The 23890-nt window shown below is 52.3% G+C and overlaps 1 protein-coding gene and 1 long non-coding RNA gene across 6 annotated transcripts in view; one reads left to right on the top strand and one right to left on the bottom strand.

Annotated features, from left to right (window-relative positions):
• The window catches only part of Mdga1 (MAM domain containing glycosylphosphatidylinositol anchor 1), a 63979-nt gene that overhangs the window by 30134 nt on the left and 9955 nt on the right, over positions 1-23890 (top strand). For 2 of the 5 annotated variants that reach the window (NM_001414944.1, XM_039098719.2), the window contains exons 2-14: positions 2211-2350; positions 7884-8058; positions 10110-10306; positions 10947-11079; positions 11280-11549; positions 13974-14303; positions 17411-17707; positions 18097-18384; positions 19905-20056; positions 20848-21025; positions 21272-21295; positions 22212-22364; positions 22752-22886. In NM_001414944.1, the coding sequence (NP_001401873.1) occupies positions 2211-2350; positions 7884-8058; positions 10110-10306; positions 10947-11079; positions 11280-11549; positions 13974-14303; positions 17411-17707; positions 18097-18384; positions 19905-20056; positions 20848-21025; positions 21272-21295; positions 22212-22364; positions 22752-22886 (2472 nt within the window). Of the gene's footprint in view, positions 1-2210; positions 2351-7883; positions 8059-10109; positions 10307-10946; positions 11080-11279; positions 11550-13973; positions 14304-17410; positions 17708-18096; positions 18385-19320; positions 19355-19904; positions 20057-20847; positions 21030-21271; positions 21296-22211; positions 22365-22751; positions 22887-23890 lie in introns of those variants that run through there. The other 3 variants (XM_017601653.3, XM_039098720.2, XM_039098721.2) reach the window with 3 other exon arrangements.
• Positions 3319-7372, bottom strand: LOC120098975 (uncharacterized). Its single transcript, XR_010060766.1, has 2 exons — positions 6704-7372; positions 3319-5445 (listed from the first exon to the last, which is right to left on the bottom strand). It is a non-coding gene; the product is annotated as an uncharacterized LOC120098975 (long non-coding RNA).

Here is a 23890-nt window from a genome sequence, read left to right as displayed (position 1 = left end):
TGTGTCTGTATCTGCTCTCCTAATCCCTGTACTCTCAGGAGTGAGCGAGCAGAGCCCAGGCACTGGTGGGTGGGGGCCGTTTGTGTTAGGAGGAAGGGAATAGATTCAGTTTCCCTTTGTGCTTCTGTAGCCAGACCCTTGGCTTACACCTTTGGATCCTGGGTGGAAGGGAGCCAGTCTTCTGAGGTCTTCTAATCTCCCATTACAACTTCTGTCCCTTGGAGGAGAAGCTACACACAGCTTGGGACAACAGGAACAGATGATCTTGCTCTGGGAGAGAGGCCGGGAAGGGGCTGGGCTGAATTGCCTTCTCTGTAAGTAGAGGCTGAAAGGGCTGGGGAAATGGAAGAGCAGTCAGTGCTCCAACCACTGAGCCACCCCTCCAGCCCCCTTTTGCACTTGCCTCATGCATAGGACTGGAATCAGATCCCCAGAATCCATGTCAACACCAGGCGGGTGCGCTAGCCTGTGGTCAATCTCAGAGCTCTCTTGAAAGCTGAGAGAGAGGCATCCCTCCCCCACCCCGAGCAAGCGGGCTGGCTAGTTAGCTGTCTGAGAAATATCCGGGCTCTCTTGAGAGACCCTGAGTCAATAGTAACGTGGAGACTGACCGAGGAAGACTGTAACATCAACTTAGAGTCTCTGCACACATGTGTGCACACACCTTCACATACATACTCATACATGCTCAAACACACAGACGCACCACACACACACACACACACACACACACACACACATACACACATGCAAAATAAAATTGAAAAGTCAGAGACCGAGACTTTTAGGTGGGTATAGGAATGTGATTTGCTAGGTATGTGGCTCAAGAGAAATTGAGGTGGTTAGCCAAGCAAAGTTGGGGGGGTCTAGGAAGTTTAGGCCAAGACTGTCCCTAGGGGGAGCCCGAGAGACTGAATAGCCACGGCCAGCCTTCCTGAGAGAGAGAGAGAGAGAGAGAGAGAGAGAGAGAGAGAGAGAGAGAGAGAGAGCTGGGAAATGGGTCGCCCAAGCGCTATGAGCCATTAGTAGCTGAGGGGGATGGGCACACCCGCCATATTGCATAGCTGGTTGTTGCGCCGAGAGCACCCAAGACTTGGAGCTACCAAGACAGTGGAGCAAGCTAACGGAGCAACTGGCTACTACCCAGCCTACTGTGTTACTGTGTTATCATGGCCCAAGTCATGTCTGGCCACTGCCTTCAATAAGCCAATGAAAAGTGACACATTAATAGTAGGATGCAGAAAAGGGTTTACTCAGCGTGGCCACCCTGGGAAGAGAGACAGAGATCCAGTGAACCCCCGAGGCCATCTTTGGATGTGCACACTAAGCAGTCCCTGTCAAGGTGTGCTCCCGCCCACTGTCGACCCATCCTTGCCTGGGCATGGGTCTCTTCCGAGGAGACTAGTTCCTCTTCTGGCTGGTCCTTTTCCTCTTCCTGTGAGATTCCTAGGGGGGAGTTTTTCCCTTCTTTAGGGTCCTTTGTTTTAATAGTCTGATAGTGGAGAGTAAGACTCGGTGTCTTTCTAGAATCTCTTCTGCTATGGCAGCAGAGTATGTGGAACATCCCTGCAATTGTCCCTCACTGAAGAACACATATGGTACCACATTTTCCCCAAATCCTGAGGCCACCTGATTCTAGCCTGGGACTCAGAGTCAGTCCTGGCCCAAAGCCGTCAGACTCTTCCCACACACTCAGAGGCAGTTGTGGTTCCTGAGTTCTGTGAGTCCCCCCTAACCTCTGACCTCTGTGAGTTCCCCCTAACCTCTGACCTCTGTGAGTCCTCCCTCTGAGCTCTGTGAATTCTCCCTAACTTCTGAGCTCTGCAAGTCCCCCCCTAACCCCTGACCTCTGTGAGTCCTCCCTAACCTCTGAGTTCTGTGAGTCCTCCCTAACCTCTGAGTTCTGTGAGTCCTCCATAACCTCTGAGCTCTGTGAGTCCTCCTTCTGAGCTCTGTGAGTCCTCCCTAACCTCTAAGCTCTGTGAGTTCTCCCTGAGCTCTGTGAGTCCCCCCTAACCTCTGACCTCTGTGAGTCCTCCCTCTGAGCTCCATGAGTCCTCCCTAACCTCTAAGCTCTGTGAGTTCTCCCTGAGCTCTGTGAATCCTCCCTAACCTCTAAGCTCTGTGAGTCCTCTCTAACCTCTGACCTCGGAAGTCCTCCCCTTGAGCTCCGTGAGTCCTCCCTAACCTCCTCTGTCTTCTCTCCGAAGCTCCAGCCCAGGCCCAGATCGTGCATGCAGGGCAGGCCTGTGTGGTGAAGGAGGATAATATCAGCGAGCGGGTCTATACCATCCGGGAGAGCGACACCCTGGTGCTGCAGTGCCTGGTTACTGGGCACCCTCGGCCCCAGGTAAGATGGGCCTTGCTGGGCTCCTACCTGTCCACACTTCACACTGCCACACCCTGCCTGGGGTCCAGCTGGAGACTAGACTCCACAGAGCAAAGCAATATGACTGGGCTGTGAAAGACTGGGACCAGAGGGCTAGCCTGGGAATGAATGTTTCGGGGAAAGTGTTAGATGCTGTGGGTACCATCACCTGACAACACTGAGAGCTGAGAGGAAAATGGAATACCAGTTGTTCTGTTACACTCCACCCCTCGACTCTGTGGAGCAGACACAGCTTTACACACACCCTCAAGAAATGCAGGAGGGGGTTGGAGAGATGGCTTAGTGGTTAAGAGCACTGACTGCTCTTCCAGAGGTTCTGAGTTCAAATCCCAGCAACCACATGGTGGCTCACAGCCATCTATAATGAGATCTGATGCCCTCTTCTGGTGTGTCTGAAGACAGCTACAGTGTACTTATATATAAGAAATAAATCTAAAAAAAAAAAAAAAAGAAATCCAGGAGGGCACGCTCTCCCTCTCCTCCTCTCCTCCTCCCTCCTCTCTCCCTCTTCTTCTCCTTCCTTTCTTTCTCCCTCTCCCTCTGTCTTGGTCACCCTCTCTGTCTGCCTACCTATCTCTGTCTTTCCCTACTCTGAGACAGCCTTTCCCTCTCCCACTCTGCAGCAAACCTCTTACACTAGAAAAAAAAAATACTAGAGGGCAGATTGTATGCCAAGGAGACCCCTTGCCCATTGTGCTCTCTCTCTCTCTCTCTCTCTCTCTCTCTCTCTCTCTCTCTCTCTCTCCCCCTTCTCTCTCCCTCCCCCTCCCTCCCTCCCTGTCCCTCTCTGTCTCTTTCTGTCTCTCTCTGCTCTCTCTGTCTCTCTCTGTATCTCTGTATCTCTGTCTCTCTCTGTCTGTCTCTGTTTCTCTCCCCCTGACTTCTCCAAAGGCCCCATTTTACAGCTAAGAGAAAGTGAGGCCCTGGGATGCTGGGCAAACTCCCAAGGTCCCACACACAGCACCTAAGGAAGCAGAAGCGGAGCTGGAATCTCGGAGCCCTGCCCCTCCGTAGCTTGGCACGCTGCCCTCCTCTTTGGGTTAGGAGTTGAGCAGATCATACAGGCGGCGGCGGCACTCCAGTCTTTTGGCAGGCCAGAGCAAACTCTGGCGGTTCAAAGACACAAAGCAATTAGAAGGGGACAGAAGACAAGTGTCTGGAAATGCCAGATGAGTCTTGTCATAGATCAAGTGCTCAGGTTCAGGCAGGAGGTGGTAGCTGGCTGTTGCTGACGGAGGAGGCAGGTAGGGAGGAGGACTGGAGGAACCAGCTGCCGGGCGAGCTGCTATGACCTTTAATACTTGAATAGCAGCAACAAAGGTGGCGATTGGAGTCTAGGAAGGACGTTGAAATACAGAATCCTTTTCTCCCCCTCCCCTGATAATTCGGGGGAACGGAGACGGCTTTCATAGCTTTGGCTTTGAGATAAGCAGATGGGCAAGGAAGCCCCTGAAGGTTCCCTCCACCCAAAGCCTCCATCACAACTCGATTCCGCTCAAAGGTTTGTTTGGCATTGAAGACCGCGCAGGCGCCCTTTTCTGTGAGCCTCTGTGTCGCACGTGATGGCAGAGGTGGGGGTGTGGCTGGTGAGGCTGGTGAGGAGGTTGCCAGCCTATACCCACCATCTGCGCATGTGTCCGGTATGGGACCAGGGCTGGGTGACGGACGGGGTCTCATATAACCCAGCCAAGGCCTCAAATTACTGCCTAGCCAAGGATACCTTTGAATTCCTACCTTCCTGCTTGGACTGACACAAGCTTCACGTAGCACACAGCCCACTTATCCATTTATGCGGTGCTGGGGTCTGAACCCGGGGTCTGGTGCAGGTTAGACATGTGGGGTAAGCACTCCTCGTCTTCCTGTTTCCGTCAATGGCTTCATTGTTCATCCTGTCAGACAAACTTACATGTTTGGCTCTGCCCTATCTCCCCTCCTCGATAGCTGGCCAGACTGTGGCTTTTTGTGTCTCATACGAATCTCCTCTTCTGCAGCCTAGCTCAGATCTTCAGTCCTGTCTCTGGTCCTGGTCCACTGAGGCAGATTGGAGGTGATACCCCAGGCTCTTGGCTTGCCCCTCTCCCTTCATTCCAATGGAACGAACACCCCCAAGTCGGCTTCGTTATTCCTTCCCCCAACCCCCCATTTAGCAACAAACAATGGTTCCTGGTTGTTAACCAGTTTTGCTTAAGCCCCTGGGTTGCAGCTGCAGACTTTCTGTATCCTGGCCCTACTTGCCCCTACGCACCTATGTCCTGGCCATTATGAGCCTCCGTCTTTCCCAGTATGTCCCACTTCTGTCACTGAGATAGCCTCTCCCCAGGTGCCCCCTTTCCTGTTTGCTTCCTTACAGTGACAGTGAGCATTCGTCATGTTCCAAACACGGCCGTGGACCTCAAGGATGCAGGGGGGGCGGGGCACCTATCCATCAGGGGAGCAAGGGCGGGGCCTGAAGACCCCTGCGGAGGTCAGGATAGACACCGAGCTCCTCAGTCCAAACAGGAAGCAAGGGTGTGGCCATGCTATGGTCTGAGACACCAGGGAAATCTGAGCAGAACGGGAGGTTACAAACCCAAGTTCTTCAGAGCCACTCGAGCAACCCAGTGACTTTAGGACAAGTTGTTGGTCAGGGAGGAGAGCCAGCAAACTAGAAAAGGCAGGGGACTAGGGATGTGGCTCAGCAGAAGGAGCTCCTGTCCGCCACGCGCTCTGCCTGGTACATCAAAACAAGGCGTGGTGATGCCGGCCTGTCATCCCAGCCATCCCAGCACTTTGGAGATGGAGTCAGAGGGGTCTGGAGTTCAAAGTCATCCTCAGCTGTATATCAAGTGTAGGGCCAGCCTGGGCTACTGGAGACCCTGTTTGGAAAATTTAAAAGGACGGGTCTCTGACAGGTGGTGGGTGTTTATGTAGGGAGTTGTGGGGGTGGGGTGGGCAGAATGGACAGATAGACGGGAGCCAAGTAGTCCTCAGGGCCGTCACAGACTTTGGGTGTTCGGAATTTCTGATGCACAGGCTCTGTTCTCTTTATGCCCCGGAATGTTCTGGGCTCTTTAAATCTAAGGAAAAGTTACGGATAAGAAAGACAATTAGTCCCATAGCTAATTACTAGGACATAAAAGATCCCTCTGAGAATAAACAGAGAATTAAAAGCCACTTTTCCCTGGCGTATGGGAGAGACAGAGAAAGACAACGGTCCCTTGCTGGACAGAGGAAGAGAACATTTGCTGGGGTGGGGGTTGGGGGCGCCGTTTTAAAGCTGTCAGATGTCAGTCTATAATAAAGCTATCAGGAGACACCGCTGACAGCCCAGCCATGCGACTTCTCAGGTTAGTAGGATTTGACGTCAACTAACGGCAAATGAATCGAGAGGGTTTAAAGGTTCCCCACACCTCCCAGGTGCCAACATCAGTGAGCAGAAGCTGAGGAGTCTGGGGGCTGTGCACAGCTCAGGAGGAGGCAGAGCTGGCCGTATACACAAAGCAGTAGGGCTGAAGCCCACGGGAGTCGGCGTTCCCGTTGCTGTGACAAAATGCTGGAGCAAGTACACTTTTATCTCAGGGTTTCAAAAGTCTCCCAAAGGGGCTGGGGATTTAGCTCAGTGGTAGAGCGCTTACCTGGGTTCGGTTCCCAGCTCCGAAAAAAAAAGAACCAAAAAAAAAAAAAAAAAAAAAAAAAGTCTCCCAAAGCATGCCCCTATTGTGACAAACTTCTTCAAACCAGTTCCCCCTTTCCAGTTCCCACAATGTCCACGCCAGCAGATCTGAACCCATCAGTAATCCACCTGCTCAAAGCCCATCCACTAGCAACAAAGCCTCAAACACAATTCCAGGGGATACCATGCATCCAAACCACAGCAGGGCTACAGGACTGAAGTGGATGCCCTAGAGCTTCTGCCTGTAAAGGGGGCTGGAGCCAGTTCCCAGGGTCACAGCAGGGTACCAACACCTAGGAGGAAACAGAACCTTGCCCTATGTCTTAATCCATTTGGTGCAGGGGGAAAAAGCAAACAGAAATCATAGAAATAAAAGCAGTGTGCAGTCTTTTTTTAAAAAATGGCTTTAATACCTCAGAGACAGCCAGAGAGAAAATTAGTGAATTGAGTGCTAGAGCAAAGGACATTAGCTATGAGTCTGGAGAAGCAATGGAAATCATGAAAAGGGGTTTGAGGAAGTAGCTCCCTTAGGAGAAAGAAACATGCATGGACCCCTGGATTTGACCCCAGCATTGTATTAGCGGACCTGGTGCTACACTCACGGAATAGGAATAGCAGCCACCATGCAGGTGGAAGCAGAAGAATAGGGAATCCAGCGTTACCTGTCAGTTGCATAGAATTTGAAAACAACCTGGGAAAGGGGAGAAAAAAAAAACACAAAAACACAAGTTTTGAATAGTATGTTAAAATCCACATAGAAGGGGCTGGGGATTTAGCTCAGTGGTAGAGCGCTTACCTAGGAAGCGCAAGGCCCTGGGTTCGGTCCCCAGCTCCGAAAAAAAAGAACCAAAAAAAAAAAAAAATCCACATAGACAAATTAAGGTAAATCCTCAGAGCATCAACAATTACCGAGAGCAACTCTAATAATAGAAACTGTTGACTGACTAATGCATTTGAGGCACCACGTTCAAGTGCTTCACTCCCTAAGCCTCGTAACTTGCAAAGTAGGCATTATGCTATATTAGTTATTGTTGACTGGCAAATACTTCAAAATGCAGGGGCTCGAGTCCCGGAACACTTCCTGTCTCCCAGTGCCGGTGGCAGGAATCCAGCAGCCAGCAGATTCTGACGCAGGCTCTCTCAAAAGGCTGCAGTTGGGTGTCAGTCATCCCAGGAGGAGGGAGGCTGGAGAACTCTCTTCAGAGACAAGTGGTTGCTGATGGCCTGAGGCTGTAGTTTCTCCTAGGTTCCTCTCCACAGGACTGCTTAGGGCAGAGAGCGGGCTTTCTGCAGATCGAGGCCATGATGGAAATAAGTTTCTGTATCGGTATTCTAATCTCTCCCCTGCCGAAGTCTCTAGGCCACACAGACGCTCGGTAGAACAGTGGGCGGGGCCTACAGAAGGGAGTGAAGCCCATAAAGCCATCTTTGAGACTGGCTTCCAGCAGGGATCTTTCACATTCAGGGGTGTGAGACTGAGGGCTGAGTCACCTATGAGGCCACTAAACTAATCCGCGCTCGGTTAGCAGTCTTCCCAGCATTAAGTATATGCTTGTCGAACCTCTGTTGACCTTAGGCAGCTTAGTTGGGAAAGAGGCACGAGAGGCTTGCTCATATCCCATACACGTCCTGACAGACCCACAGCCCTGCCTAGACTCCTGAGAGCCTCCTCCTTCTAACCTTTAATCTCTGCCCTTAGGCTCTTCTCACTGTAGCATCTTAAGGGGTCATGGGGGTCAGGTCTGGGTCCACCCTCTCCTGTACCCTGGAGAGCATGGGGCAGGCAGGGGACGCCTGCCCTGGCAAGGCCTTCAAGCCTCAGTGTGGTGACTGCCCACCCAGGTGCGGTGGACCAAAACTGCGGGCAGCGCATCCGACAAGTTCCAGGAGACTTCGGTGTTCAATGAAACTCTGCGGATCGAGCGCATCGCCCGCACGCAGGGAGGCCGCTACTACTGCAAGGCGGAGAACGGAGTGGGCGTGCCGGCCATCAAGTCCATCCGCGTGGACGTGCAGTGTGAGTTGAGGTCCCTCGAGGCTCTGGACTCTGACGGGCCGTGCCCCTCCAGGGATCCCGAACCCTAAGGGGTGGGGAAAGATTAGGATGGAGAAGTAGCAAGGTAGTGAAGGACTGGAAAGACCTCGCTGGAAATGGACATCTGTGTGCTGTCCCTCCGCCCTGTATCCCCCTAAACCTTTCTGCATTTCCATGTCCTCCGGTGGACCTTGATGTAACCCTTTAAAGGGCATATTGAATTGTACTTCTTTCTCAAAGAAAAAGCAAAGTAACTCAGTCTTGTTTCCAACAACACCCCAGAGTGGGGACAGCCTTCTATGAGAGTTAAGGGAACAGACACAGTTCTGGAATTCTCCCCGATGCCCTGTGAAACTGTAGACTGCCCCAGACACAGCCTGGGCTGTATACGAGACTCTCTGAGGGAAATTTAAATTTTTATTTATTTATGTAGTGTGTGTAGGGCGGGGGCGGGGGGCGGGGAGGATCACAGGACGACTTGAAGGAGTTCTCTTCTTCTATGTCCTGGGTCTTGGGGATCAAACTGTCAGGCTTGGTGGAAGGAGATTTATAGGATGAACCATCTCTCCTATTCTCATCCCTGGGCTCTGCTTCCAGAAGTTCTCAGGTGAGTGACAGAGAATGCAGCCAGACACATCAAGGATGCCTTAAACCACCCATTCAACAAGTGTTTACATTTGCACACTTGTGTAAGCACCACTGGCTTTTAGATGTAGTGTGTTTCCAAGGAGCTAGGCTAGGGTGGGGTGCAACCTGTGGTCTAGAGGTAATGTGCACCCTAAGAAGACTGCTTGGCACAAAACAGTAAGCTCACTGAGAACCTTGAGATTCATTCATTCGGGGTTTTGTTTTGTTTTTGATTTTGGGGTTGTTGTTGTTGTTGTTTTTTTGTTTTTTTGTTTTTGTTTTTGTTTTTGTTTTTGTTTTTGTTTTTTTAGCTGGGGACCGAACCCAGGGCCTAGGGCTTGCTAGGCAAGCGCTCTACCACTGAGTTAAATCCCCAACCCTGGTTTTTTGTTTGTTTGTTTGTTTGTTTTTTGCTTGTTTGGGTGGTTTTTGGAATTTGATCCTGCAGTTCTCAATCATGAACTTTCTAGATGAGAGAGCACCATGCCCCACTCTCCAAACGTCAGACACACCTGCTAGGTAATTCCCTGATATACCCTCCCAGCAAACAACACCCCAGAGACCATCACCAACCATGAAGAGGTTCTAGGTATCAGCATTAAAAAGAAATTCTAGTTAATCAGTTAATATGTGGCTGGGGTAGGAGGGTGCGTGCTCGGCATGCAGAAGGCGCTGGGTTTGATCCCTGGCGTGGCATATAATGAGTGTGGTGGTATATGCCTGTAAAAGCCAAGCTCAAGTACTGGAGGCTAGCCGATCAGAAGGTCAGCCTCAGCTGTGTGGTGAGTTCCAGGCCAGCCTGGTATATGTGAGACCCTGTCTCAAGAATGAAACAAGGCTGGAGAGATGGCTCAGTGGTTAGAGCACCCGACTGCTCTTCCAGAAGTCCTGAGTTCAGTTCCCAGCAACCACAAGGTGGCTCACAACCATCTGTGATGGGGATCCAATGCCCTCTTCTGGTGAGTCTGAACATAGCAACGGTGTACTCACATAAATAAAGTAAGTAAATAAATCTTTTTTTTTTTTAATTAAAAAAAAAAGGCTACCCATCCTAATCTGGTTGGTCAATGAGAAAGCAGGAACGTAGGCAGGTCGTGTTACCAACTCATAGCCATGAGGGAGTTTAAACTTGGCTTTCACCTTGTTTCCAGTCTACAGTCCAGTTTATGTTCCATAAACAGTGTGGAGCTAGAGGTCCCCATACAGGTCCTTGGGACAGAACAGCTGACAGGGAGCCAGCGGAGTCATCCGATCCAGTTCCCTGCCTCTAACAGCTTGGTCATGCTTGCAGACCCAAAGGCAGGCACCAGCATCCCGCGTTCCCTGCTCTCCCTAAGGGCTTCAAGGAGCCCGAGCCCCCTGCTCTATGGTCACCTGGTCCTGACTTCCGGCTGCTGTCCTTGCAGACTTGGATGAACCTGTGTTGACGGTGCATCAGACGGTGAGCGACGTCCGAGGCAACTTCTACCAGGAGAAGACCGTGTTTCTACGCTGTACCGTCAGTTCCAACCCGCCCGCCCGCTTTATCTGGAAGCGGGGCTCCGACACCCTGTCCCACAGCCAGGACAATGGGGTTGACATCTACGAGCCTCTCTATACTCAGGTCAGGATGGGGAGCTGTCTCCGCACACTCTTGTACCCCAGAGAGAGATCCTTGGGGCTGAGGTCTGGAGACTAGTGCCTGGGTAGGAGCCTGGAGTCCACATGGCCTGGGGTGAAAGTTCAGAGCAGAGAGGTCGGAGGTCAGAGTGAGCCCCAGACAAGGAACTCCCAAAGACAAGGTGTTCCCTGAAATACGGCTGGATTTAAAAAAAAAAAATCCGAAGGACAAGCAAGCCATCTGTGCCTGCTACTGTCGCTGAGATGGGGACCCATGAACAGATATCGTAGGAGTTGGGATGGAAAAGCCCCTCTGGGTTCCAGGAGATGGTGACAAAGTCAGGGAGGCTTTCAGAAGTGACTGTCAGCTCCTTATGTGTCCTGTAGGCCAGTCCCAAGATGTGTGGGTTACAAGTCACAAAGGTATTCCCTTTCCACTCCTCTTCCCAGAAGGGGTGAAAGCTCGGGCGTGAGTGGGGAAGGGCTGGGAGCTTCTTGAGGAAGATGATATGGGCGGGGCTTGTGGGGAGGTAAGAACTAGAATAGGAATTGCCTGTTGTCTGTGGCGTGGGATAGATGAACGAATGTGGGGGACCCAGGAAACCCGAGCAGGCCCCTCACTCCAATGATCCATTGCCACCCAGGGGGAGACGAAGGTCTTGAAGCTGAAGAACCTGCGGCCCCAAGACTATGCCAGCTACACCTGCCAGGTGTCTGTGCGTAACGTGTGCGGCATCCCTGACAAGTCTATCACCTTCCAGCTCACCAACACCACGGGTACAGGCTCCTCCCCACCCACACCCATGTGGACCCACTCCCCATCCCCTGCCCAGCTCTCAACCCCCATCCATTCCTGGGTTTCCCTCATCCCTGCCAGAGGTTCCCTGGCCCACCCCCACCCAGGTTTCTCTGTTCCCTCGTCTCCCTCTCATTTAGCCCTGGAAGTCTCCTGAGACCCCACCGTCTTGTCCCCTTAGCACCTCCAACTTTGAAGCTGTCTGTGAACGAAACTCTGGTGGTGAACCCTGGGGAGAATGTGACAGTGCAGTGCCTGCTGACGGGCGGCGATCCCCTCCCACAGCTGCACTGGTCCCACGGACCTGGCCCACTGCCTCTGGGTGCGCTGGCTCAGGGTGGTACCCTTAGCATTCCTTCAGTGCAGGCCCGGGATTCCGGTTACTACAACTGCACAGCCACCAACAATGTAGGCAACCCAGCCAAGAAGACGGTCAACCTGCTGGTGCGATGTACGTGATCTGAAGGGGTAGGCGGGGAGTAGTGGGATAGACAAGGTCCCTGTGGTTTAGGGAATGCGGGCCAACTGGGAATGGGAAGCATCTCTTTGACCCAGAGGGTGAGAGTGTGTCAAGGAGCCTCGGTCTAGGCACTCTGATTTCCCTGCAATTCAGCAGTCTACCATTAGGGGGCAGAAGAACAGCAATTTGCAATTTACAAGAAAGTCCGGTATTGATAGCGTGTTTCTTTTACACAGATGAAGGCTACACGAAGCTAAACGTGGGTACTGTAGGCTTCAGGGAATATTCTCTGGCTTTCTTCCTAGCTGTAGACCATATATACATTTTTTTTTTGAGACAGGATCTTAAGATGTAGCTCTGGACAGCCTGAAATTTACTCCACACCAGGCTTTTCTCCAACTCACGGAGATCTGCCTGCTTCTGCTTCCCAAGTGCTGGGACTAAAGGTGTTCTGTGTATGTGCAAAACTCTAGGAGCATAGAGTGTCAGTGACTTAGAAGTTAATCACTAAGTGTAAAACAGTATCAAACTTGGACAATATCTAAAGAAGTAGAGACTTGTTCCTTACTAACCCTCAGCCTTGGTCACTTTCATTAGCTGCTTGTTGTGACTTGGAGTTTCTTTTGTTTTTGTTTGTTGTTTGTTTTTGGTTTTGGTTTGGTTTGACTTTTTTTTTTTTAAGGCCAAAACTTTCAGAGTGTGATAATGCAGACCTGTCATCCCAGCAATGGAAGGTGGAGGCAGAAAGATCAGGAGTCAAGGCTATCCTTGGCTATATAGCAAGTCTAAGGCTAGCCTGGGCTACCTGAGATCCAGACTCAAAAAAAAAAAAAAGACAAAAATACAGGCTGAAAAGATGACTCCGCAGTTAAGAGCACTTGCTGTTCCTGCAGAGGACCCAAATCCAGTTCCAAGGACTAGTCCCCTCTTCAGGCCTCCATGGGCACCGTGCACACATGTGGCGTACACATATAAAAATAGACAAACACCCCATACACTTTTTTTTCAATACAGGGTTTCTTTGTGTAGCCCTGGCTGTCCTAGAACTCACTTTGTACACCAGGCTGGCCTGGAGATCCACCTGCCTCTGCCTCCTGAGTGTTTAAAACATCAAACAAGTCAATTTAAAAAGACCCGGGTTTATTCCAGCTCTGTGGCCCTGGGCATGGAGTAGAAGTGCTGACAAACATAATTGAGCCTCTGCTGGTTGGGACCGGCTTCTGTGCTCCTCTCTAGCTGACCAGTCTCTTCTGGTGTCTCCGCTCATGGAGAAGCCGCCTCTCCACAACTTGACTCCGACTCTCCACAACTTGACTCCGACTGAGACACAAAGTAACAAGATTAGAGCTCTCCGCCCACAGTTTTCCCTTCCACAGAGAAAGCTTCACATTTCCCATCAAAGACGAGCTGTCTCCACCCGACCCAACCTGACCTTTAAAACATGGGCTGGCAAGATCTTTCTAGACTTGAGTAGTGGCGGTCACCTCGCAGGGTGACTCTGCAGCCTGTCTCATCCAGCCCAGTCCTGACCTCCGCCACTGTACATGTTCTGTCAAGTTAGCACCTCGCTTATTAAGTAAGGGCTCTGACATCAAACAAGACCAACATTTTAAAAAGCACGCAGATCCTTGGCTTTGCAGACCCTGTGATATCATGCAATTGCACGAAGGATCGTCATGTTGGCTTTTTATCCTCAAAAAGTAATCACACAGGCATGTGGTAAAGAGTCAGACAGTACCAAGGGGGGGGGGAGTGGAAGGAGGGCTGCACGATTAATTGCTCTCCAGTTTCCTTTGAATCCGTGCTACCTAGAGCCACCATCAAGACTCCTGCCTCCTTCTAAATCAGTGCTTTGCATACACAAGGCTTAAAACACAAATAAAAACAAATGAGTGTTGTGCCCAAGAAGGATCTGAGGATGTAAGTTAGACCGTCTGAGTCCCAGTTCCCTCCATCGTAAGGAATACATAGTAACGGTCTCCCTCAGAGATGGCGGAAAGGTTAGGTGTGCTGGTCCCTGTAGGATGCCTGGGCCAGGGCATCTCACTGATGAAGTGTGCTCATTACTGACGCCTGGAGTTAGTACCAACCTCAATTCTCTGCATAGAGCTCTTTAAAGCTATTAAAACATCTCTAAGGGGCTGGGGATTTAGCTCAGTGGTAGAGCGCTTACCTAGGAAGCGCAAGACCCTGGGTTCGGTCCCCAGCTCCGAAAAAAAAGAACCAAAAAAAAAAAAAATCTCTGAGCTATTGGAACCATTTCTGGGCTGAGAGAAAAGTGTGTGTGTGTGTGTGTGTGTGTTGTGCATGCACAGGGGTGGTGTGCAGCCAGTTTGAGGGGAGAAGCTGGGATGGGACACGGATACTTATCCTTGAGTCCGCCCCAGCCCTTCTTCGAACCCCATCTCCTTGCAGCCTTGAAGAATGCCACCTTCCAGATCACCCCTGACATGATCAAAGAGAGCGAGAACATTCAACTTGGTCAGGATCTGAAGCTCTCATGCCATGTGGACGCGGTGCCCCAGGAGAAGGTGAACTACCAGTGGTTTAAAAACGGCAAGCCGGCACGCACGTCCAAGCGGCTGCTGGTGACCCGAAATGACCCTGAGCTGCCCGCTGTCACCAGCAGCCTGGAGCTCATTGACCTGCACTTCAGCGACTACGGCACTTATCTGTGCGTGGCTTCCTTCCCGGGGTCACCTGTGCCTGACCTCAGCGTAGAGGTCAACATCTCCTCCGAGACAGGTGGGAGCATGGTGGGGGGAGGTTGTGGGGAAGCTAGGGAAGCCCAGAGTGTTGGGGGGAGAGGTGGCGGGCAGGATTTGGGGACAAGGGATGGGTGGACAGCAATTTGCAAATGGATGTCTAGAGGGAAGAAGACACCGTTCATTTATGCCATACACACGTGTTGGGTCCCTGTCACAGCCAAGTCCTAATGACCTGGGGGTAGAATGATGGGAAAATAGATGCTGCGTTCATCGAACTTGGTAGGAAGAGAAAAGGAAGCCACAGAATTGGCAAAGTCACTGAGGTGGGCTAGCACACGGTCCATTTGGAAAAACGGAAGAGGGACAGTGGAATGGTATCCGCTCAGAAAGGCCACCGTGGGGACCTCTCAGCATGGAGGCTAGAGGTGTGAGGTCAGGGTGCCGCCAGGGTTGGGCTCCCTGACTGGTTGGTTGCCTCTTGTCTGAGTCCTAAGTGGGATTAGGGGAGGTCCCATTGACTTCAGCCTTCAAAGGCCTGCCTCCGATATAGTCTTTTTCAGACAGTGGTGTTAGGGTGCCAACTTATGGATTCACAGGGGACAGAATGCATCCTATGACAGGCCATGGTGACGATTCAAGTCTTTATTCTGATAATAATTGTTATAACAATACAATGAGCTGATAACGGGACATTGAGCGTGTGCTATGAGTTCTTCCGAGCGTCTTTTTTCTCCATTCACCTCTGCAGTTCGTCTCACTCATTTCTTTTGTGTGGGTGTACGCGTGTGCGTGTGTACCGTGGTGCATGCCATAGAATGACTTGCCGGAGTTGGGTCTCTCCTTCTACCGTGTGGGTCTCAGGGATCAAACCCGGGTTGACAGGTGCCTTTACTGTGGCATTACCTCAGTAGTCAGGGGTGGCAGTTTATCTTTTCATTTTACTCACTAACGAGCAAACAAGAAATTCAGCATGCGTTGGAGCTGGGGTGAGAGCCCAGGCAGGGTCCTTCTGTGGCGTCTATGCTCAGCCACTGCTGTTGGAGAATTGCAGGAGACCAGAGGGTGATCACTTGGAAGAGGGTCTCTAGGGCCTTGTGTAGAAGTCAGCTGACCTCGGCTGGTGAGCCACATGACCAAGCAGTACTATGGCGAGTACCAGGAGTGCTAGATACTCTAATAGTTATGAGTATTTCTTCCTTCGGCCCTTTATCAGTTTCTCTTGGTGGCCAATTCAACCCAGGGACCTTGGCAGACCCCTCCCCACCTTGACATCTGCATACAGGGAAACCCAAGGAGACCAGGGAGAGCAGAAGGGATTTCCTAAAGGAGATAGACTTGATTAAAACCTCAGAGCCGATCAGAACTCCACAAAGACCTGAGTTTCATTCTACAGGGCACTCTGTGCCAAGACCTGAGGAGTTAAGAATCTGGGACTCCAGTATCACCAGCCCCTTCCTCAGAAACCACTGTTTCCACAGAGGAGTTAAGGCTGGTACGAGAAGAGAGAAGGCAGGTAAAACCCTGGGACTCTTACCTAGGAGGCAAAGGAGGAGTCTGGAAAGGGGACACAGAGAAGGGAAGGTAGGACGCCTAAGGAAACCAGAGGAGGAAGCAGGCTCCATGTGAATCTTGGGGTGCTGTAGGTGAGGAGCTAAACCCAGGGAGAAGTCCAACAAACAGAAAGAAAGCCACAGAAGCCCCACGTACAGGAGACTAGGTGTTTCTCCCAGCAGGTGAGAGAATTTCTCATAAGGACACCATGCATCTAGGAAGGTACAGGTGGAAGCGGAGGCAGGGGGTGATGAGGCCAGAGTCTAAGGGCCTCCTCCCCCAGCCCAAATCTAGAGCGTTAATCCCGGGACAGGTGGCCAAAAGAGGGGGACATCTCTGCATCCTGGGGGACCTGGAGGGCTCGGGAGCCCATCAGTTTCTGATTAAGGGAAGGGGGCCTGGGGCTGTTTCTGAATTTGGCTCACGGGTCTGATGCCTGGAGCATGGAAGCCTTGTAAAAGCCTCTGGAAACAATTTAAACCTGGAGGGAGGGAAAAAAAAAAACAAACAAACCCAACTGGCTCCGAAATAGGGAGAGAAAGCCGTGAAACGCAAGCCAACAGATACACAAATGTTGGCAGGGTACAAATTATATAAACGAGAGATAACTGGACCTTCGCCTGGTTTGTATAGTTATTTACAAATAGCCGCTTTATCTTTAATTACATTTAATGCTCGATGCTCGACATTTAATGATAAAATGTTTGATGTGGGCCGAGACCCTGGGAGGCCTTCTAAAAAAACCCTCCATTTGGCAGCGCGTTAGGGCGGAGCGGTTCAGCTGTGAATAATGGAACTCTAATTAACACTGATTTAGCCGCTGGGGTGTGGCTCAGCAGCAGAGCCGCCGGCTTAGCGTGTATAAGGCCCTAGGCGCCATCCTGAGCCCCCACACAGGCTAGCTGTGTGTCGAAGTTGACTGTGGAGCAGACTGGCTTAGGACGGCCGCGGCTGGGCTCCACAGGTTCCTCAAGATTCTAGGCGCCGCCTCCAACGCTGGTGGCTCCGCCTGAGGCCAGTGATCTGCATCCTGACCTGTATTTACTATTCCAATGGTCAGCGTTTGTTCTGAGGCATGCTGGGAAATGTAGTTTTTATTCTAGGTGGTGCAGGCCTTGCTGAAACCAAGTATCCTTATTTGGAGGAAGGGTTACAAGATGTTGGAAGCTAGACTAACACGCCTGGCTGATTCTGTAGGCAAGAAAAGCTGAAGGGGTGCTGGAAAGATGGCTTGGTTGCTCCCAGCATCCAGGTTTGAAATCCAGGGTGGCTCACTATGCCCTCTAACGCAAGTTCTGGGGATCTGGTGCCCTCTTTTGGCCTCCTTGGGCCATGCATGCATATGTGGATATACATGCATATACACATAAATAAATATAAAAATAAATCTCTAAGAAAAGCCGAAGGGCCAGGAGTAGAGGGGCTGGGAAGGAGACGTTAAAAGAGCTTGAGAGTCTGAAACAGGAGGACAAATTCAAAGCTAGCCTCCCCTACATAGCAAGTTCAAAGCCAGCCTGGGTGGGGAAGAGGTAGAGACCCAAGTCAGAGGCCAGGGGTCCCTAACTCTGTCCACCCTTCTCCACCCTCCTCCAGTACCGCCCACCATCAGTGTGCCCAAGGGCCGAGCAGTGGTGACAGTTCGGGAGGGCTCTCCTGCTGAGCTTCAGTGCGAAGTGCGCGGCAAACCCCGGCCTCCAGTGCTGTGGTCCCGCGTGGACAAGGAGGCCGCCCTTCTGCCCTCGGGGCTGGCTCTGGAAGAGACTCCGGATGGGAAGCTCCGAGTGGAGCGCGTGAGCCGCGAAATGAGCGGCACCTATCGCTGCCAGACGGCTCGCTATAATGGCTTCAACGTACGAGCCCGGGAGGCTCAGGTGCAGCTGACAGTGCACTGTGAGTCAGTCCCCTGCCCAGACACCCAAACTAGGCCAACCCCACCGCTCCTCCTACTGTTTGTACACCTCCTAAAATTACAGGGAAGTAATTTGCCTCAGTTTGCACAGCAAGGCTGAGATTTGAACCAGGTTTAGTGCTCCAAGCTCCAAGGCTGTGCAGTCTTTCGTTATGTGTTGATGGAGGGGACCCACTGAGGCAGGACCAGAGACCCAGTCTAGGAAGCATGGCTGGAGGAAATGGCCCGCAGTCTGAGTGTGGGTGTTGTATGAGTTGCAAGTGTACTGGTCCTGAGGTTCTCCCAGGCCAGGGTCACAGGACTGGGGGATGGGATGGGACAAATGAGCTGCTTCCTCCATGGTCCTACTGATGGCAGTCCTGGTCCCCAGTCCCTCCAGAGGTGGAGCCCAGTTCCCAAGACGTGCGCCAGGCGCTGGGCCGCCCTGTGCTCCTGCGCTGCTCGCTCCTGCGTGGCAGTCCCCAGCGCATCGCCTCGGCCGTGTGGCGCTTCAAAGGACAGCTGCTGCCCCCGCCGCCTGTTCTCCCCGCCGCTGCCGCCGAGGGCCCGGACCACGCCGAGCTGCGCCTGGACGCCCTGACCCGTGACAGCAGCGGTAACTACGAATGCAGCGTCTCCAACGACGTGGGCTCAGCCACCTGCCTCTTCCAGGTCTCCGGTGAGCTTCGGGTCCGCCCCACTCCCACCTGCTCGCCCACACCCTCCTGGGACCAGGCTCCGTCATCCATCCCAACTTCCACCCCTTCCCCTCCCCCCACCGCCCTGCCACACCTACCTGGATTGCTCCTCCCTTCCAGCTTCTGCAGTCTTAGGGATTTGTCCTTCCAAGACTTTTGTCCTACCCTTGAAAAGCCTCCCCCTCAAGACCACGCCCCTCCACTCGTGTTCCGGGTTTCTCCCTTGTGGGTGACTGACTGTTCCATCCCTTTCTTTGGCCTCTTACAGCCACGCCCCTTTCAAATGCCCCACAGTAGGTTTGGCCCTTCAGCCTCATCCAATTCGAGCTCTGTTCTTCTGTCCCTTCAGCCCCGCCCACAATCGAATTTTGGGTCCAGTCCCATCTCAGCCATAACTCAAGTCTTTCCTCCATGGTCCTTGGCCTCAGAGGATGAGAGTGGGGAAAACCATTGGGTACCCGGCTTGTAGCTTGGAGGAATGAAGATTCCCCTACCCCCACCCCCGCAACAGCTCGGTGAGGCTGGACTAGCCAGAACATAATCTCCCATCCTCCACCCTCAACCTTCCTCAGTTGCCACCCTAGTGGCTCGAGATGTTGAGTGCTCAGAGAGCCAACATGGTGGCAGAAGGCCAGGAAGGCAGGGGACAGAAAGGCATGATGGGGATCACTGAGAGGGCCAAGGGCAATAGACAGGCTGCCTGGGTTCCCAATGGCCTCTCATTTCTCCTCTCCTTGTGGAGAGCCAGCTGTCTGCCATATCTGGTAGCAGTGCACCCGTGGGGACCTGATTCCCTAATGCCTGGCACCCCTAGCTTTCTCAATAGCCCCTGAAGGCACTGGGTACGTCCTTTAGTTCTTTTTTTTTTTTTCTTTTTCTTTTCTTTTCTTTTTTTTTTTTTTTTTTTTTTTTCGGAGCTGGGGACCGAACCCAGGGCCTTACGCTTGCTAGGTAAGCGCTCTACCACTGAGCTAAATCCCCAACCCCCCCCCCCCCCCGTCCTTTAGTTCTTGTACCCCTCCCTCCCCTAAATAGAAGGGGAGAGGGCTGCAGATCACTGGCCCCCTTCCAGGTCTCTTCTCACCCACTCAGTTTCTCGCCAGCCAGAGGCCCCTGTGACATTTCCCACCTGCCTCTTTCCCCGTTCCCCCGTTTTTCCTGTCTCCCAACCTTTTGACCTCTACCTATCATTTCTTCTTTCTTTCCTCTCTATATGCCCGGCCCTCGTCTTTACCGATCTCTCTCTGTTTTCTTCCTTGGCCTTTCCTCTCTATCCTCACCACATCCCCTCTTGGAACCTACAACCTGCCCTCTTCATCTCCGCCCCTTACCTGCATCCTCCCCACCCCCTCTCCTCCCAACACCAACTCTCCTCACGACACCCCTTTCTCTTTGTTGCCCCCACCTCTGTTCCTCTTTCCCATGGCTCCTCTCTCTATGTCTCTCCCACCCACCCATCCCCACCCTCCATGGCCCCATGCCCCCCTCCCTGCCCTCTCAGCCAAAGCCTACAGCCCGGAGTTTTACTTCGACACCCCCAACCCCACCCGCAGCCACAAGCTGTCCAAGAACTACTCCTATGTGCTACAGTGGACGCAGAGGGAGCCGGACGCCGTGGACCCTGTGCTCAACTACAGACTCAGCATCCGCCAGGTGGGCTGGAGCATGGCGCATGCGCAGTGGGGCATAGGATAGTGGCGGGCCCTGAAAATAGGGACGGGGAGGAGTTCCCAGACACGGTCCCTTCTGTCTAGACACCTTTTCTGAGGCAAAGGAAGAGTCCAGATGTAGTGGCCAGAGCTGCAAGCCTCTGAGCACCTCCTTACTAGACACAGCTGAGAACCAGACATAAGACCGCTGGGTTCAGGGCTAGGCCAGTTTGCCTCACAGAATGAATATGGACTCTGGTGTCCAAGGCTAAGGATGGGGACTCTGTGATACAAAGCCTGAGTCTGTGAGCCACTCTCATGCCTGCCAGGTCCAACCGATGAGGTCCTGCTCCGCCCAAGAGGCGGGGGTTGTGGGAGGGGTGTAGGGGGGAACGAGGACTGTGGCCCTTGAGCTCAGAGCCTAGGGGGCTGAGCCAGCTTCTATGTAAGCGAACAGATCTTTTGACCCTCGTTTGCTTATCAATGAAGTGTTTTCATTCCAAGATGATTGTTGTTTTGATATCATTGTTGGCATAGTGACAACAAAGTGTTCCATCTCCCCCCCCCCCCCCAGCTGGGGACCGAACCCAGGGCCTTGCAGTTGCTAGGCAAGCGCTCTACCACTGAGCCAAATCCCCAACTCCCAAAGTGTTCATCTCAAAGATGGGGAGACCAAAGACCTTCTGTCCCAGACCTCTGCTCCTCCTGCTCTCCTGAAGGACTCCAGGGCCTGGGCTCCCCCTCCAGTGGAGGGTGTGGCCTTTTGGGCATCTGGGAACACCCCTGTATCCACAGTTGAACCAGCACAATGCCATGGTCAAGGCCATCCCTGTTCGGCGTGTGGAGAAGGGGCAGCTGCTGGAGTACACCTTGACTGACCTCCGTGTGCCCCACAGCTATGAGATCCACCTCACACCCTACACCACCTTTGGGGCTGGAGACATGGCTTCCCGAGTCATCCACTACACAGAGCGTAGGTGATGGCAGCGGGGAGTGGGCCCATCCCATATACCCTTCCTACACAGCCTTTGAACTCAGAGCACCCCACTGTTCACGCTTACCCTGTCATTGCAGGCCAGGCCTACTGGTCCCCAGTCCTGGCTCTGAAGACCCCCACCACCACCATCCCTCACCCCCCACACCCTGCCCTCCAGCCTAGGAGCATTTTGTATAGCCATGCTCCCCAGTTTTGACTTGGCTTCCTTGTTTGCTTTTTCAGCTATCAACTCGCCCAGCCTGTCAGGTGAGACCCCAGTCCTTAACTTCCTTTACTCTTTAGGGACCCGATGAGACTTAGGAACCTTAAGAGATACCCAGAGGAAAAAAATTACTTCTTCCTGTGTTTCTAGCAACAGAGGATGCGCTGGACACACTTGCGACCATAGTTTATTCTGTTGGTGGAGGCGGGGCACTGTCCGTCAAAGTAACAGAAAAGTCCTGCTGTCCTAATGTCCTCTGTTTCTGCAATGAAATTCCCTAAATAAAAAACGGCTTAGGGGAGAAAGGAGGCAGGGTTGTAATCTGTGATGCCGGGCGCCCACAAGGGTCCTCTGTATAGAACGCAAGACGTATATCTGAATCTGAAGAGGCGCGCCATTATTTCCGACAGAAATTTAACACGCTCCCTAACGAGGAATGCAGACAGCAAGCCACACTAGAATAATCATTGGTACCCCTCACCCTGTCGTCCGCACATACCCGGCGTTTCCCCCTCGCCTTAGCTGTCGCAGACATCGGCAAATGTCACTTTTATTCATTTAGCATTTCAGAACCACGGTAGTTATTAGATAGACCTCGTGCTTGACGTTGTGATTTAATTGTACAGTAAAGGAGCCCCTGTTATTATATAACAGATTACGAGACTATTTTGACAACTGTATTTCAATATAATTGATTTCCTTTGAAGCCCCTGTGCGTTTTATTGTGTGTGTCTAGAGTCATTATTCTGGAAGGAAGTCTTAAACAGGCATGGAGGAGTCCTATTCTGGAATAAATTTGTCCCGGATGCCACTGCCTGGTCTTCCTGACCCTGAAGCCCAGGATCTGTTGTTTAGAGTATTTAAAGTTGGCTTAGGGATGTTAGATGGAGGGTAAGGATAGACAGGAAGGACTAAAGTTGAACCTTGTCTCACCCCACCCCCTGTGCCCTCCCCACACAGACAATACCTGTCACTTTGAGGATGAGAAAATCTGCGGATACACCCAGGATCTGACAGACAACTTCGACTGGACACGGCAGAATGCGCTTACCCAGAATCCCAAGCGCTCTCCCAATACTGGGCCACCTACGGACATCAGTGGCACCCCCGAAGGTGAGGGCGTGGCCTGTTGTTGGGAATAGAGAGGTGGCCTCTGGGAGGAGTCTAGGTCTGTAGACTCCTAGTGTGAGAGAGGTGGGAGGCACAGACAGTCCACAGGGACCCTCTGAGGGAGACATGCCCTGTCCTCCGGGAGCCCCAGTCTGAGGCAGACAGAACTCTGACCTGATTGAAGATCAGAAAGAAAGAGATTATAGAGCTTCTGAACTCTGAGTTGATACTCCACCCTTACCCCACCCCCACCCCACCCCCACCCCGAAAGGCTCAGGGAGGATGGGATTCAGCCGCTCTGCTAGGTCTGAGAGGAGGAAATCGGCTACACAGAGGCTGGGTGGCCCAGGAGGAAAGACTCCTAGTATACGCCCCCCACTTCCGCTGCAGGCTACTACATGTTCATTGAGACATCAAGACCCCGGGAGCTGGGGGACCGGGCAAGGCTGGTGAGTCCCCTGTACAACGCCAGCGCCAAGTTCTACTGCGTCTCTTTCTTCTACCACATGTACGGCAAACACATCGGTGAGTTAGAGACCGGAAGACCTGACCGTGCGTGCTACCTGGGGAGAATGAGGGGGCCACAGGAGGCTCGGGACATCCCCAAGGAGGCTAACCCGGGCGTGGGGATGGGAAATCTCATTTAGCTGTTTTGGTTGTGTGTAGACAGCTTGCCAGATATGGGATGGGGGGTTGCGGGCGGGGGAGAGGGTCCACATAACTCAGAGAGGTTACGCATTTCCTCGGAGAAACACAGCGACCCATCCCGCGTCTGATTACCCTGTATCGTAATCGCAGCATTGGAAGGGTGTGTCCCCGTCCCCCCCCCGCCCCCCCCAGCCACAAGAGGAAGAGCTATTCCCTATGTGGGAGAATGAAGGAGGGAGCTCAGGATGGGAAGACAGTGCGGGTAGAGCGTTGCTCTCACCCCTGAGGTCACTCATACAGACGCGGCTTTTGCCACGTGCGGGGCATCAGTCACTTTGATGCAGGAGACGGACAAGTTCCTGCCCTACGGCAAACCTGGCAGCTATCAGCCACTGATAGGAGTTAGCAGTGACCTCCATGGTGGTGGAGGGAGGACGGCATCAGGACAGCAGATGACAAGGAGCACGAAGCCCACGGGGTTGGTCTGGGGAGCCTGCTGCGAGCACAAACATTGTTTAATATGCAGGGTATGGCGGTGAATGCCTTTGATCCCAGCACTTAGGAGGTAGAGGCAGGGCTCAGTTTGAGGCTAGCCTGCTCTACATAGCCAGTTCCAAGCCAGTCAGGACTGCATAGTGAGACCCTGTCTTTAAAAAAAAAAAAAAAAAAAAAAAAAAAAAAAAAAAAAAAAAAGTTTTGGGTTGGGGATTTAGCTCAGTGGTAGAGCGCTTGCCTAGCAATCGCAAGGCCCTGGGTTCGGTCCCCAGCTCGGGGGAAAAAAAAGAAAAAAAAAGTTTTGTTTTTTTTTTTATTTTTTTTTGTTTGTTTTTTTAACCTACAGGAGAGCTAATGTGTTTTACAGGGACTGAAAGTTATAAAAG

Source organism: Rattus norvegicus, chromosome 20 (assembly GCF_036323735.1).
Source record: "Rattus norvegicus strain BN/NHsdMcwi chromosome 20, GRCr8, whole genome shotgun sequence".
Classification (NCBI taxonomy): domain Eukaryota; kingdom Metazoa; phylum Chordata; class Mammalia; order Rodentia; family Muridae; genus Rattus; species Rattus norvegicus.
This window is presented reverse-complemented; position numbering and strand designations above follow the sequence as displayed.